General features: G+C 45.3%; 1 protein-coding gene across 1 annotated transcript in view; it reads right to left on the reverse strand.

Annotated features, from left to right (window-relative positions):
* Nucleotides 1–1,276: 1,276 nt before the first annotated feature.
* The window catches only part of SHC2 (SHC adaptor protein 2), a 41,246-nt gene continuing 25,727 nt past the window's right edge, over nt 1,277–16,795 (reverse strand). The window contains exons 5-13 of the mRNA XM_033956507.1: nt 15,009–15,062; nt 11,694–11,745; nt 9,869–9,995; nt 7,739–7,910; nt 6,988–7,054; nt 5,390–5,554; nt 4,845–5,140; nt 2,526–2,661; nt 1,277–1,681 (exon numbers count right to left, since the gene is read on the reverse strand). Coding sequence (XP_033812398.1) covers nt 2,533–2,661; nt 4,845–5,140; nt 5,390–5,554; nt 6,988–7,054; nt 7,739–7,910; nt 9,869–9,995; nt 11,694–11,745; nt 15,009–15,062 — 1,062 coding nt within the window. The 3' untranslated portion in view covers nt 1,277–1,681; nt 2,526–2,532. The remainder of the gene's footprint in view (nt 1,682–2,525; nt 2,662–4,844; nt 5,141–5,389; nt 5,555–6,987; nt 7,055–7,738; nt 7,911–9,868; nt 9,996–11,693; nt 11,746–15,008; nt 15,063–16,795) is intronic.

Consider the following 16,795-nt stretch of genomic DNA (forward strand, 5'->3'; position numbering starts at 1 on the left):
GTAACAGTTGAACTCCCTTTCCCCTGGGGGTTGTTATCACGCTTCTGAAACACTCTGGAGAGCAGAAGCCTGGTTTCCTGTATGGCAGGGCACATCACCGCTACTAAGCAAGTCGTGCTCTGCTTTCAGTACCAGTGAGTGTCAATAAGCCCTGTAGTGACTGCCCTCCTGCTGCTTCTTTCATTTGGCATCTGTGACAGAATCTCAGCAGCTACTTCAACTCCTAGCAGAGATTATTTCACTGTTTTGCATTTAACTAGATTCATGCTCCAAGCTCTTTAGTTCTCAGAGTCCAAAGCTTCAAGGCATTAAATATATCATTTTAATAGGTCTAGGACGATTCAGCGCGGCCAGTTCAGCCAGCCCAGTTCAGCATGGCCATTTCTCCCTGGTGCTTCTTTCCCTTCCCTTCACCCACTCATGGCCTTTTATACCCCTGCCTACGCATCATCTGGTGACTTCAAGTATGAAAGAGGGGGGAGGCATAACCCCCTTTGCCCCCCCACTGGTGCTTCTTTCCTTTCCCTTAACCCACCTGCGGTCTTCTTCTCCTGCCTCCATATCATTTGGTGACTTCAAGGTTTGAAAGGGGGGGGTGCAAAATCACAGGTCAATTGGGCGCATCATAAGGTTTCCCTTTACAATATATTGAAAAAGAAAGTTGTCTAGAGGGAAGACTAGTGGAGTACAAGATTGACCTTAAGAGGGTGTTGTAATATTAAGAGATGAAACAGCCCGCGCTGAAAGGGGCATGATGAAACGGCTGCAATGAACTGTCCCATGCTGAAAGGACCGCTCTGAAAGGTCTGTGCTGAATCATCCCATTCTCCTAATAACTACTACTATTTGTTGTAATACATCTCGTATATTTACTCATCTAAGTGTTATTACACCATAGATTATGTATCCATACTATTCCCCACAGTGCCTCCTGTGGGGAGAGATTGTCACTGCAGAATCTGTGAACTCCTCACAGCACCTACTCAAAGAGGCTTAGACTCCAGGAGCTGTGGGCTCCCCACTGCCAGAATCTATGCCCCATTCCCTACAGTACCTCCTGCTGGGAGAAGTTGGGGCTGCAGTAACTGTGAATGCTGTCAAATCGTTGAAAAGAAGGGGCCGGTGTGGAAGCTGACATCCCAATGTAACTTCAGTGCTTGGAGTGTGGCCTACTGGTGACTGCATGATTCAGGAGTGTGGGAAAGACTACAGATACATCTTGGAACCAACCATACTCAATTCATTTATTAGGAAAATCACAAAAGGGTTGTGGGGGCAGTCATCCTTGCCATTTTTTGCAGTCTATTGAAAAATATTGGAATTTTCCCAGGTCCAGGTCCTGCTCTTCCTCTCCTCCTCTCATCCCCAGCTCAGTATAGAGTCTGGGCCTCAGGCCCAGGGACACTCTTGGCTCCCAGCACATGCTATGAAAGTGTATACAGGATAATGTCTTGCAGACAGATCGGCTCACAGATGGAATCATGCCAGAGGGAGTGCAGAAAAAGAGGCAGACAAACAAATCATCAGCTGCTGGAGAGAGAAGATGGAGAGAGAGTTAGGGATATGGAACAGTCTCTGGTGCCCTCAAGGAATCCTCATTTTCTCTTCCTCTGAGGTGAGCTGCTCCTGTTTCTTCCTCTAGAAGGATTTCAGTGGCTTCAAACTCAGATCCATGAAAAGTCTGTTTGCAGAGAAAACCAAAAACATGAGAGAATCTGGCCACAGAAGCTGCTATCAGCACACAGTGTCATAAACCACAGCAGCGTGCACTGAGAGGACGCTGCACACATGAAAGTGCATATCAGGGCAAAAAGTCTATATCAGGGCAAACACTGTACACCGCAGTGGTACACCAACAGAACAGACACTACCGACCAGATCAGCATACAATGCCATGGCAGACACTGCAGATCACGGCAGCACGCCGCCAACAGGACGCTGTGCGCATAGCCGACACTGGAGACCACAGTGACAGGACAGACATTGCACATCACGGTGGCACACAAAGCTGTGGCAGACGCTGTACACACCCCGATGACACAAACTAGAAGGAACTAGTGCACACTGGCCGTATTAGAACAGCAGACACTGCCAGGGCACACACCGCAGGCCAGAGGAGAGATAGCTCATTCTCCTCACTTTGTTTGCCTGCCCTTTTTTCATGGTGTCACCATTCTGTCTTTCCTTTTATTTATTGATTGGGGATTTTATTTACGTCTTTCCCTGGACCCTACACTTTATCACTTCCCCTACTTGCAGATTTTACACCCAGGCTCCCCCAAACCTTCCCTGTCATTCTTCAGATTCTGCAGGTCAAACACAAAATCAGTAGGTCCCAGCATCCCATCACTAATTTCTTGATTAATTAGAGGATTGGAATGAGGACAGTGTCTCCAGGGAGCAGGGGGAAAGGTGGCAAGAGGTGGAGGGAGGTAGAGTAAGAAACAATACTGCGGAAAAATGGTTGCAGATATTAACAGCCTGAATACAGGGCACCCCGCCCTCTCCCGGACTGAGGTACATACCCAGCAGTCACGCCTTCCTCTTCACCACCTGTCGTAGGTGGAGTTCACTGTCTGCTGCCATGATCGGCTGCTCACTCTGTAAGTGATAGGTGATCAGGTGACTGATGCTCCCGAACAGAACGTCCTTTGTCCTCACCTGGAATGATGTGAGAGAAGTTGCTGGTTAATGTACATACACAAAAGATTGGATAAGCGGCACCATGGCTGGGAGTCAGGGGCTTTATGACTAGAAACTCAGTAACCTCCCCCTCCCAATCCATTGCACAACTGTCACACATCACAGCCATGCAAACACAGAAACCAAAGAAGATGACAGTTATCTACTCATCACTGTCTCATGGGAGGTTTCGTGCCATTTAATAATGAATCTATGAAAATGTTTTTACCTCATTGAGCAGGAAATTCCACTGTCCAGTTATATCAAATCCCTAAATTGAATGCATGCTTCCTTAAGCACACCCACACACTCCCTCTCCCATATAGCCTTCTTCACATTTGTATAAATACTCTCCCTGTCACGCTGCTGCTTCGTGGGCATAAATGTGATTGGAGGAGTAGCCTAGGGTTTAGTGCAGTGAGTGAGAACCGGGAAAGCCAGGATTTAAATCCTACTGTGGCTCTTTTGTGACCTTGAGCACGACACTTAACCCTCCAGTTGCCTCTGGTATGAATTTAGGTGGCAAATTCAGTAAAGTGGCACCAATTCTATAATGGCTTCAGGGCACACCTGAGCTGTTATAGAATAGTATCGTAAGTCTACTGTGACACGCCTAATGGTAGGCATACGCCTAAATGAGCACAACTGATAGTATTCTATAAGTTGCGCACATCACTAGGGAACATGCCCAAGGCACTCCCATGCTCCTCCCACATTTACATCCCCTTGCAGTTGTGCACTGTGTAACTTAGGCACACTGTTTATGAACTAGTGCCTAGTATCAACACCCTTAATGCCAATTACTGACATCATTTACATGCATAGGTGTGCATAAATGGAGCCTCTTATAGAACTGACCTTACAGATTGTAAGCCCTCCAGAGACAGGGAAACACCTATAATACATGACTCCGACCTTTCATTTGTTACCACATCCAACAGACTGCTAAAGCCTGTTGCTTCTATCTCTATAACATCACCAAAATTCGCCCCTTCCTCTCTTAGCACACTACCTGGACCCTTGTCCACACTCTCATAACCTCACGCTTAGACTACTGCAATCTACTTTTAACAGGCCTTCCGCTGAACCGCCTCTCCCCCCCCCCCCTCCCTGCCATCTGTGCAAAATTCTGCTTCACGACTTAACTTCTGCCAACCTCGCTACACTCACCTCACCACTCTTCTCAAATCACTTCACTGGCTCTCTATCTGCCTTGGCATACAGTTCAAACTCCTATTACTAACCTACAAGTGTGTTTGTTCTGCAGCCCCTCAGTATCTCTCCTCTCTTCTTTCTCCATATACAAGTCCCCGAAAACTCCGTGACAGATTGCTTTTAGCTGTTCCCTTCTCCTCCACTTCCAATTACAGACTTCGTTCTTTTCATCTCACCATCCCGTATTACTGGAATAAACTACCCGAGTCCGTCCACCACGCCCCTTCCCTTGTTCAAAAGTAGGCTGCAAACCCACCTTTTTAAACAAAGAAACATGATGGTAGATAAAGGTCAAATGGCCCATCCAGTCTGCCCATCTATAGTAAACATTATCTCTTCCTCTCTCTAAGAGATCCCACAGCCTTCAACTCGTAACCCTATTCCCCTCTGCCCTCTGCTCACCACCCTAAACAGCAGTTTAACCATCCCCTCTAACTGTAACCCCTACTCTGACATCCTGTCTGCCTTGATTATTTGGATTGTAAGCTCATTCAAGCAGGGACTGTCTCCTTTGTGACTGTATATGGCGCTGAATACATCTGGTAGTGTTCTAGAAATAATAATAATTAGTAGTAGTAATGTTTCCTAGTTCACCTAGAGCTACTACTGAAAAGGAATGGAGTGGATGAGTGGCCTAGTGCTTAGGGCTGTAGCCTCGGCACCCTGAGGTTGAAGGTTCAAGCCCAGTATTGTTCCTTGTGACCCTGAGCAAGTCACTTAACACTCCATTGCCCCAGGTACATTAGCCAGATTAAGAGACCACCAGGCAGATAGGGAGAAATATTTGAATGTAAACCTGAATGTAAACTGATTAGGTTATAAGCAGTGTATAAATACTAAATTACACAGTCCTTCACTCTTACCCATACCTCACACTTCCTTAGACACTCCTTCACTCATTATTTTGCTAGCAAAGCATTTGAGAAGTAGTAATCTAGGACCCTTACCACTCCCTCTGGATCCACGAGGAGGAGATGCCTCGGCTGCCCGCTCTGCATGCCCGTTAGAACATACTGTCCTGGATTTGTGATACTGTCCCTCACCAAGAAATCTCCATCCATGCATAAGAGCTTCTCGGCATCCTGCCGGCTCATCTTCCCATGGTACCAGGGCTCCTGTCTCAGTTGTTCTTCAGTAGGTGCTATTGGTGCCCTCCTGGTGGGAGGACTCGGCCACTGGTCCTCAATGGAGGAGCTAATCATGTCTGTGGATTCATGAAGCTTCAAGGCATCCTCAAAAGGCCCTGCAAAAGTGAGGCAAGTCTGATCATCCCTCTGGAGCTTGCATTATCTCCACCAGATACTAGCACCATCCACAACCTTCTTTTCTCCATCTATCCCCTTCTTACCCCACATGCTTCTGCTCACTACTTCAAATGTCTTCCCATCTCACTTTCATCTCCTCCCTTTCCCTCGCCCCCTTGCTCTCTCCCATTTTCTGTCTTCTGCCTTTCACTGACATTCTTATCCCAGAAGACAGCTGAATATTCTACTCATGTCAAAGAGATCCTTCATGGGGCTCTCTTCTGCTGCTTGAAGAGCTTCATTCTCGATGTCCCAACTATCCAGGCTCTGCGTGTTCACATACATGTGCTCTTCATAGTCCCGGCACCCAGAGGGCTGGTTGATCGCTTGGAGGTAGCCATCTTTAGATGATCCTTAAAAGCACAAGAACATTTTGGTACTTACAGATTTAAACAGAACTAGTCTATCAGCTCACTTGCTCAGGGCAGAATTAACCAATAGGCCAAATAGGCACGTGCCTAGGGTCCAAAATGGTCAGGGGGGCCCGATGAAGGAAGGCATCAACGTTGTTTTATCCAAACGGTGATGGGCCTCTCCAGCATCAATCGGCAACGTGGACCCCCTCCACGATCGGCAACGCGGGCCCTACCCCATCGACGGAAAGTAAGACAAGCAAGCAACGCGGGTAAGAAAGGCAACGGGAACTGTAATTGTGCAAGCGGTGCTGCTTGCCCAAAGCTTCCCTCTGATGCAGCTTCTTGTTTCCGCCTGGGCACATGGTGGGGTGGGGCGGGGCAGGGGGCCCAGTGTACTTGTGTGCCTAGGGGCCCTCGATGAATTAATCCTGCCCTGCACTTGCTGTCTTTCTGTACTGATACTGCAGGACAGGACTAGGGAAGATGCCACACAACTGGAGGTGCTGGCACTATATTTCCTATTAAATGATAAGTAAAGGAATGAAGGCTAAAGCTTAGCTATTTCCATATTAATCCTATCTCTAAACATAAGCTAGAGCTCACTGGTTATGGTTTGATAGAACTCAAGACTTTTAGTAGCCTAACGGCAAGTCCTTTTTTTTCTTTTTAGCACCAGTTTTATGGAATTCTTTAGCTTTGGCAATTTGTGGAGAACTCTCCTTACAAAAAGTTTAAAACCTCGGTTAAAACATGGTTATTTGAGCAAGCTTTTCCAATTTGATAACAAGGCTTCTTGAGGTTTGATTGTCATGTTTCCAGAAAGAAGTCTGATCTGAGGAAGAAGGGGTTACCTTCGAAAGCTAATCATAAATGACATTAAGTTAGTCCAATAAAAAAAAGGTGGGGGGGGTTTTCCTCCCTTTATGATTTTGTTTTATTTCTACATATTGAAGAGTGGACTAACACAACCACCACACCATTTCACTCAGAAATAAGTCGGAATGTGTGTTTATCTAAGTATGGCTGATTCTTTACTATCATGATTTGTAGTTCCTTTGTGTTATTGATTTTTAATTGTAGATTGTGCACTGCCTGCTCTATTCTCATAGTTAAAGGTGATATAGGCAAGTCCAGAATAAATAAATATATAAAATTCCCACTGCAGCTCCTTGTGACCTAACAGAACTCTAAGGCAGGATCTTGAGCACAGTAGGCATCTATCAGTTCCACCACAAGTATTATTAGGCAGCTATAAAATTTGTTCCTATTTAGAAGTGTTTACTGTATAATTTATGTTATGCAATATTCTTCATTTGAAGGATTCTTTTGCAACTTGCTCTGGGCTGCATAATACCCGTCGGACATGTAATTAATACATAAATAGATAAAAAGTAGTCAGTCAGGCTATCCCCAGTATTTTCTCTCTGTACCTTGGCTATTATTATCCCAGTGAGTTCCCGGGAAAACGGCTTGGTCTCTCCGGGCTGGAGATCCAACCTAGGAAGGAGGCAAGAGACAGAACTTGTGTCAGCAGCAGCAGAATTTCTCCTCTTCGTAGACCCTGAATGACTAGTGCTGTAAGCATCAATACTCATATCCCTACTCACATTACATTGCACCCGCTTACAAAAGTCCAAGAGGAGAGAGTTATTACACTGGTAAACATTCAGCAATCTATTTTGCTGTCTAGACCCCCAAATCCTCCATGAATGTTGCTCTCAACAGAGGACAACAGTCCCAAAACATTCGGCAATTTATTTTGCCATCTGGACCCAAAACACCCTCTTATGAATGACGCCTTCAGTAGAGGTCAGCAGTAGAGATTGACATGGGGACAAATTTTCCCCCGTCCCCGCGGGAACTCATTTTCCAGTCCTGTCCCCGCAAGTTCTTTTCCTGTCCCTGCCCCCGCCCATCCCTGCAAGCTCTGCCCTCATCTGCACAAGCCTCAAACACTTTAAAATCACATGTGTTCAAAGCATATATGGTTAAGGCAGAGCTTACAGGAATGAGGCAGGGACAGCGACAAAACTCACGGGGACGGGACAGGGAACTTGAGTTACTGCGGGGACGGAGAAAAATTTGTCCCTGTGTCATTGTCTAATCAGTAGTCCCTTCTCTACAACTTTCTAGGAACATCTCTGCTCTTTTCAGCCCTCTTGGCCTAGTGCATTTACTAACCTGACTGAAGTGATTGGTGCTGGAAGGCTGGGTATGAATATGGTTCACCCTGGTCCTGGAGTCAATCAATCCCCCCAGGGGAGGCTCCTTGCCTGGGATACTGTTATAATAATCATGCCCGGATGCCTCCTCTTCCTCCTCTCCCCAAGCAGATTGTTCACATGATGTCATTCTGAGCAAAATACAAGTATCAGTCTGAATGATTACTAAGGGATTGGTGGCCTAGTGGGGCCAACATGCATCATTATATTTATAGTCCTCTTCTATAATGCGCTTGAGGTTGGGTACATTATTCAGCAATAAGTACAATGCAATAGCCTCTCCTATTACCTCCCCAGGGTCCCATGGACTTTCCTGTCCCAGGTCCCACTCATGCTGACTGTTTGGTGGCCTCCTGAGATACAGGAAGCCTCTCTAACAATGTAAAGTCTTTATTGCTGCCTTGGCTCAACAAACTTTCCATGCAAAAACTCAGCCTTAGTAAATGAAACCCTAAGTAAGGAGGTATTCCCCCATTCTGTGTCTTTATTTTCATGAAATATCGATGCTTAATGTTCTCCTCTTTTACTAACAGAAAGAGCAGGGTGGAGTACAAGACTGAGTATAAACCAAGCCTGTAATCGTTTCCCCTTGGTCTGGAGGTTCTTATAAAGCTCGGGTGGACTAATGTAACATTGAAAAGACAAGTTCAATCAGAGCTAGTGATAGGGGTTCAGATTCGAGAATGACACGGGGACAAATTTGGAGACATGGAAATGGTGATCCAGTAAAGAGTGTTAATAAAAACCTGTCAGATTGTAACTTATAGATGAGGTCCACATGTCCAACACTATGATCCTGAATGACTCAGTAGACTTTGCAATCAAATATCATCAGAAAGCTGTATTGAGAGCTGCACCGGAATCTTTTTCTAAAGCACAAATTGATTAGAAGCCTATTTGAGCTGTTCTAAGATATCTGAGTTAGAGACACGGGGTACAACATTTTCCCTGTCCCCACAGGAACTCAATTTTCCCATCCCGGTGAGTTCTTTTTCTGTCCCGGCCCAATTCCTGCAAGCTCTGTCCTCATCTGTACAAGCCTCAAACACTTTAAAATCATAAGTGCTCGAGGCTTTTGTGATTAAGGTAGAGCTTATAGAAATGGGGCAGAGACAGCGACAAGACTCGCAGGAATGGGACGGGAAAATTGAGCTCCTGTGGGGATGGAGAAAAATTTGTCCCCATGTCATTCTCTACACTGCACTACTCTAGAAATCAAAATGTAGTAAAAGTGAGCCAAGTAAAGGACAATCAAGCCATTGTGACATCACTGATGAGGTTGGCTCTTATTGGTGGAATGAGGCATTATGATGTCACAATACCAGCTCTGGTCTGGTTATCAGAGACTGAAACTTTTCACACTATTTATTTATTCAATTTTCTATACTGTTCTCCCAAGTAGAGAGTGACAAGGGGAGAAATTTTTCCCCATCTCTGCGGGAACTTATTTTCCCATCCCGTCCCCCCAAGTTCTTTTCCTGTCCCTGCTCCATTCCTGCAAGCCTCGAACACTTATGATTTTAAAGTGTTTGAGGCTTTGTCTGCACAAGCCTCAAACACTTTAAAATCATAAGTGTTCGAGGCTTGTGCAGTTAAGGCAGAGTTTACAGGAATGGGATAGAGACAGCGACAAAACACATGGAGATGGGATGGGAAAATGAGTTCCCACAGGGACGGGGAAAAATTTGTCCCCATGTCATTCTCTAGCTCAGAGATCTAGAACAGCTCAAATAGGCTTCTAATTAATTTGTGCTTTAGAACAAGATCCCGGTGCAGCTCTCACTTACAGCTTTCTAATGATCTTTGCTTGCAAAGTCCACTGAGTGATTCAGGATCATAGTGTTGGACACGTGGATCTCATCTATAAGTTACAATCTGAAAGGTTTTTATTAACACTCTTTACGGGATCACCATTTCCATGTCTCCAACACTGTCATCACCTGACAGACAAGGAAAGGTATGCATAAGCTAGTTTCCTCTACACGTTACTGAACGCTTCTAACAGTGCTTGGAAAGCTCTTTGAGGATGTTTCATTGGACTACCAACAGTGGGAAAAGATAATGCCATTCTGATCTCTTTGCACCTTACCTGTCATGTGGTACCACCATTTTGGGGGGGCTGTGGAGGTATTGTTTGAATCGGAGCTCAAAGGCTTGGCCAATGGTACTGATGATGCTCTGGGCCAGCCCATCACAGCACTCCAGGATATGACAAGCTGGAAGAAAGGGAAGATGTCGTGTCTTTATTGGTAAACTCCTGCCCAAACCTTATTCTCCTGAATAAAGAGAGGCAAACTTACAGACAACCACTCATTCACACTTTGCAGCTATTGAGGACCACGATCAGGGTTGAAATCTCGCCAAGGCTCCTTCTCACTTTAGGCAACTCACTTCATTCTCCAAACTAAGGACTAGGAGCTGGATTCTCAAAACTTGCTGGTAAAATCCAGCGAGGCAATGTAGTGAGCGTGATTTTTATTTTATGGGCGATTCTCAGCATAATAACATGCAAATTATATGCATGCCATTTGTGCAAAGAATTGCCGGTATTGAGTGGGAGAAACTATGCCTGGTGCTTGCTCAGAAGTGTACAGCTTCTCCCTTCTGTCAAAGCTGCTCTCCATGCCCCGATCAACTTAGCCGCAGGTCTCCCCGAGTTCTGCTGGCTCAGCTGATTGACCGGCAGGGAGAGCAGTGAGGGAAATGTTCCCCCTCCCGCCAATACCCCCTCTCCTCTGCTGCTGCCCGGTACCCCCACACCCTGTACAATATCAGCAAGATGGATGCCCACTCCCTCCTGCCGCTGGGGATTCATCCCCCCCCCCCCCAACAACCTCCTGACAACCCCCCCTTTTGCTTTAAGATGAAGGACAGCAGGAGGGATGCCCACTCCCTCCTGTCACCAGGGTTCCCTGCCCCCCCCCAAACACCCCACCCCCCCAACAACCCTCCACATCTTTAAGACGAAGGCCAGCAGGAGAAATGCCTACTCCCTCCAGCAAGCCTGCTTCTTCAAAATGGTGGGCCTTCCCCTTCTTGGAGGATTCTGGAATACACCGGGGAGGAGCCTAAAGCACCAACTGGCCCAAGACTAATTCATTTGGTGTATATCCTTTTGATGGTGCAATCTCTAGAACGATGCAGGGTCTCACCAGGGACATAGAAAGGCATTATCATCTCTGTTCCTATCCCTATGCACTCAAGCATCCTTCTGGCTTTTGCCATTGCCTTTTCTTTCTATCTGACCAGTGTGTGGCACAGTGGTTAGAGCTAAAGCCTCAGCATCCTGGGGTTGTGGGTTCAAACCCTGCGCCATAGTCACTTAATCCTCCACTGCCCCAGGTACATTACATAAACTGAGCCCATCAGGACAGACAGGGAAAATGCTTGAAGTTCCTGTTTGTAAACCACTTTGAGTGGTATACAAGTCCCTTAGGGCAATCAGATTTGATCACCTCTAGAACCCACTCATCTTTTGTGCAAGAACTATTTCATCCCTTATATTACACCATTCCCTTGGGTTTTTGCAGCCCAAATGCATTACCCTATATTTTTAGCATTACATTTTAGCTGTCAAAAAGTCATTTTCACAATTAATCATCACTTGTAGTATCTTCCTCAACTTGTACTGTTTACCAGCACTAAAATTTAAAAAGTATCAACACTGCTCTCATCCACTATTATCTTCATCGGCCATTAGCCCTACGGTTCCTCTCCTCTTTCTCATCCCATTCCTGTGGCTTATCATTCTCTTCTAGAAACTCCCTACCCCAGACCCCTTTACTTCACCCCAGGCATTTGTTCCAGTGAAAAGATGACTCTGATCATAGGCATTTTTACACTTAACTATCTTCCCTTTTCTCCTTCAAAATGGCTCCTTGGAGCCAGGTGATAAACCAAGGACTTTGTCTTACCTCTTTGGTTAATTGGATCCTTAGCCACATAGGCAACATAGTCTGTGGTATCCTGAAGATAGAAATAATGAAAGCTCTAAAACTGAATTTTGAGTGTGCATTTTAGCTTTGATCATGAAAAGACCGATAAGCTTCTTTCAGGATGCAACCAAGGAGAAGCCAACCAATGGGAAAAGGCTGTGCCAACAAAACTTCATGACATTGCAGTGCTATACTGGAATTTTAACTGAAAATACAATGAAAAGTAAGAATGCATCCTCCTTTGGACAGTCATTCAATTTCATCACTTTCACTAACAATGTGGTTTAAATGCTGGTTTCAAATTGAGCAACGGCAGAAGCTAAATCAACCAATGGAGATATTCCATTGGATGACTGCTCCCCTGGACCCTGATGCTCAAAAGCTTACCATGCCAGTAAGACTCATTAAAGCAGTCTTACTGGCACAGAAGCTCTCCTGCTGATATTCAAAAGAATTCTCGGGGGGAGGGTGGGGCGGCTACTGATCTTCATAGCAGCTACCGAGAACCCTATGAAAATGCAGCACAAGGAGAGCTCATTAGTATTTAAATGAGCTCTCCTTGTGATGTACAAAAGGGAATGCCCCATTATTATGGGGCAAAAATTTCCAGCAGGACACAACACATGCACAACAGCCGCGCCCATTAAAAAAAAAAAAAAGTCCCCAGCTCAGCCTGCAGCCCCTGCTCTCTCTGCCAGCTCCAGAGTTGCAATCAGCTGAGCCGGCAGGGGAACCCCAATCAAATGAGCCGCAGGACTCCCCGAAGCTGCTGGCGGCTTCGAGTCTTCCCCTGCTTCTCAGCTGTTCGGGACTTCCCCTGGCGGCTCAGCTGATCGCGGCTTCAGAGCTGCAATCATATGAGCTGGCAGGGAGAGCAGCAGCAGCAGGACTTTGAAAATGGAGCCGACAGGAAGGATGGGGGGGAGGGAGCCATGCCTAGCAATTGCTCTTCTGAGCAGGAGCCAAGCACACTTCCTCTCCTGTTTTATGGGGCTACTCAGCACAAATAACATGTATATGATTTGCATGCTATTTGTGTGTGCATAGCCCTGTAAAATAAAATCGCTCCCAACACGGTACTTTTTATGTTTATGTTTATTAAAAATTTTCTATACCGCATAACAGCCTAAAAAAGGATCCAAGCGGTGTACAATATAATACATATTCAATAAGAAAGGAACTCCATTTAAAATAGGGAAGAATAAAATAAAAGCAAAAGTAAATAATAATTCTAATAAAAACAGTAAATCTTAATAAACTATAATTAATACATACAATTAAAAAAAATTTATCCATATCAAAAATTAATCATTATATTAGTACAGATTACAGTCCCAAACTCAATTATTCAATTTGAGAAAGCTAATTGAAAAAAAAAATGCGCTTTTAGATGTCTTTTAAAATTTATATGATTCGTCTTTTCTCAAATCTATGGGCAGATTATTCCATAATAATAATTTATTTCTTGTATATCGCTATACCAAAGAGTTCGAAGCGGTTCACAACAAAGGATAACATACAGTCAATATTTAAAATATAGGATAAACAATTAGTATCTAATACAAGATACAATCAATAAAAAGGATACACCAGGTAAAATCGATAAAGTTAAGACAATAGCTTAATTAGCGAATAAAAAACTGATAAGGATCATAATAGATTTAATAATAAAATGACTAAGAGGAAAATAAATTAAACAGACGTGTTTTTAGTGATTTTCTAAAGTCAAGATAGGAAGTAGCCTCAAGTATTAATCTTCCAAGCAATGTGTTCAGTTTGGCGGCTTGGAATGATAAAATTTGGTCAAAGAACTTCTTGTATTGGCATGATTTAAGAGAAGGATAACTAAATAGATTTATTCTACGAGTACTCCTGTAGGAACTATTCATGGAAAACTGGGAGGCAAGATAATCAGGTACTAAATAGAAAAACGCACAATCTCTAGTTGACACAAGATGTGCCTTCGAAATATGGGGAACAACTACCCTGTTGTCATTCAGAGATCGTAATAAACATCTTGGGGGCATAAAATAACACCAAGTTCGAGAGATATGAGGGCTGTAGCTGAAATAATACTCTATGTGCCAATATCAAGATCTTAAATTTTTACCAGGTTCACAGAGCATTGCGCATTTGGCCACACCCTTGTCTTATTAAAACCCCTCACATTTGAAGAGATTTGGGCCCAGACGCTCAGAAGCTTTCCTTGAAAGCACTGGTGTAGTAAGGGGGGGGTTCCAACCCAGGTGCGGTATTTGTAAAGGGCACAGGCACCTCCTTCCTGACTTCCCCTGCCGCGCATGTGTGCCCCCTTCCCTTGTACCTCTTTAATTTTTCCTGCATGAGCAGCATTACAAACTTATTGGCCACATCAGTGTTGCCTCTCTCTGATGTCACTTCCAGGCATGCGGCGGGGGGAGGGGGGAGAAGAGGGAGGGGAGCAGCGCCCCCCCCCCCCCCCCGGGTCCACTTACCCTCGCTACGCCACTGCTTGAAAGTAAAACTTGTTAAAACCAGTGTGACTTGCAAGGAAGCTCTGCCTCCTATGCACAAAAGGGTTCTCAGGAGCTTTTACTGATCCGATCCCAGTAGCAGCCACCAAGAACCTTAAGCGAATGCATTACAAGGAGCTCATTAGTATTTAAATGAGCATTCTTTGTAATGCACAGAAGAGAAAAGAAGGGAACGCCCACCACTCAATGGGGAATTTTTATTTTTTAGGAAAAGTCTAGCGCTGCCGTTAGCCCTTGGGCATGGGACATACACTCACACAAAGCACGCACAACAGCAGATGTTAAAAATAAAGCCAGCTCTGATCAGCTGAGCGGCACCAGAGAGCAGCACTGAGTGGCACTGGAGAGCAGAACCAGCTCAGCTGATCGGGGCTTCCCCTGCCGGTTCAATTGATCACGGCTCTGGAGCTGCGATCAGCTGAACTGGCAGGGGAAGCCCTGAACAGCTGAACAGCACCAGGAGAACAGTGGGAAGAAGGGAAGGAAGGAGCAGAGGGAGCTTGTTGTGATAAAGGGATGGGGGGGAGAGGAGCTGTGCTTACTGCTTTGCTCTTCTGAGCAGGCACCAGGCACAGTTCCTCTCCTCTTTTACTGGCCTACTCAGCACAATTAGCATGCATATGATTTGCATGCTATTGTGCTGAGTGTAGCCCAGCAAAAGAAAATTGCTCCCAGCCCGGCTTTCGTTGCCCAGAGCTTTGTGCATCTTCCTCTTGGAACCATCTGATTGGTGTATGACTCATCACTTGTGTACAACTCTTTCAGCCCTTCCATTTCTTACCGTGTCTCCTCCAGATGCAAAGGAAATGGATTGCATGTGATGGTTCGCAATGACCTGGACCAGAAAGAGAATGAAAGGCATTAGGACCGCTTGCTCAGCTGCAAAAATAAGTAAGAAAAAGCCTGAGAAGAAAATGAGTACAGATTAAAAAACAACCGTAACCTTGCAGCTGACCCCCTTCTGTTTTAACTGAAAGACTTTCTTTCCCTTATGTTTAGTTGTGTTTCTTGTCTGCCTGTTTTTCTTAAATTGCAGGCTTCAAGAAGCAGGGACTGTCTGTGTGTCCATTTAGTACTATAGAAATAATATTTGATCTATACAATCTGCCAAAAAGAAATGGAGACCCAATGATCCACAGTAAAATCAATCCAACGATGAAAGTCCACGGGATCAAGATTGGCAAAGCCTATAGCGATGCAGGCAAGAGGAAAAGTCCCACGGCTTCTGTCTTTCTTTTCGCCGTCCATTTGTAGCAGTACCGCAGCCGATCCTAGCACCGGCCCTGAAAGGGAAAGGGGAACAGATGCCCGACAGGAAATTTAATTTGTAGATCTCGCTGGCCCTGCGCGGACCGGCAGAAATATTCTGCAGACCGGCACTGGACCGCGGACCGGCAGTTGAAGAACAGTAATCTATACAATCTGACCAGCAGTGATTTGTCAACTTTGGGTAGATACACAAACAAATTCCCATATGGAACCTACCACCCATTCTCCCTTCTACTGTGTCCTTCACTTAACCTTTCAAAATAATACCACAGCCTTTTGGGGATGTTTCTGCTGCAAGTTACTCTCATGTTTTTCCATACATTTGACAGAGTCACACCACTGTGGATCCCCATTCTGTCCACTTCCTCAGAGGTGTCCACTCTTTTGCAAATCTTTTCCCTCCGACTCTTCTGCTACCTCTCTTACAAACATTGAATAAAACTGATCCCTGACACGCTCCACTACTTACCCTTCTCTCTTTTGAGTGAATTCGATTTACCGCTGCTCTATCGCTGAACCAGTTTCTAAACCAATCCACCACACTGGGATCCACACCCAGGCTACAGAGTTTATTTATGAGCCTTCTGTGCGAGACAGTATCAGAAGCTTTGCTGAACTCTAAGTAGACTATATTCAGCACATGTCCTTGATTCAATTCATTAGTCATCAAATCCAATAAAGCAATCAGATGCATTAATGCAGCCTGCCTGTGGTAAAGCCATGCTGCTTGGATCACTGCACTGAACAACTGGATGCATAAATTTAGGATATCCACAATGAATATGCACGAGATAGAAGGAGGCAGTGCTGCAGTTTTATCTCATGAATATCCACTGTGAATATCCTGAAAGCCTGACTGGCTGGGTGTGCCCTGAAGACTGGACTGAGAACCCCTGGTCTAGTGATTTTACATGCAAAAATCTTTCAGAGCATGGGAAAGTTAAAGGCATTTGTTTTGTGCAAACTGCTGAAAAGCCCTGAGATAATTTAAGTGCCAGAAGTATCCACTGGCATGGAAATCCTGCTTGTCTACCAGCACCAGTGACTCTAGCAGATATATTGCTGGCAGGAAAACAACCAGCCCTGGCTGAGTATTATCTTTCTCTGGATAAAGAACCTCAGCCAGTGGCGTAGCGAGAGTGCGAGGTGCCCGGGGCGGTGGCATTCCTCCCCTGCCCTCTTCTCTGCCCCCGTTCCCCCTGCTGTGCATGCGCGCCCCTTACCTTCCCTCCTACCTCTTTAACTTTCCCAGCGCAAGCCCGCGTTGGCTCTCCCTCTGACATCATTTCCTAGGCACGG

Source organism: Geotrypetes seraphini, chromosome 8 (assembly GCF_902459505.1).
Source record: "Geotrypetes seraphini chromosome 8, aGeoSer1.1, whole genome shotgun sequence".
Lineage (NCBI taxonomy): Eukaryota > Metazoa > Chordata > Amphibia > Gymnophiona > Dermophiidae > Geotrypetes > Geotrypetes seraphini.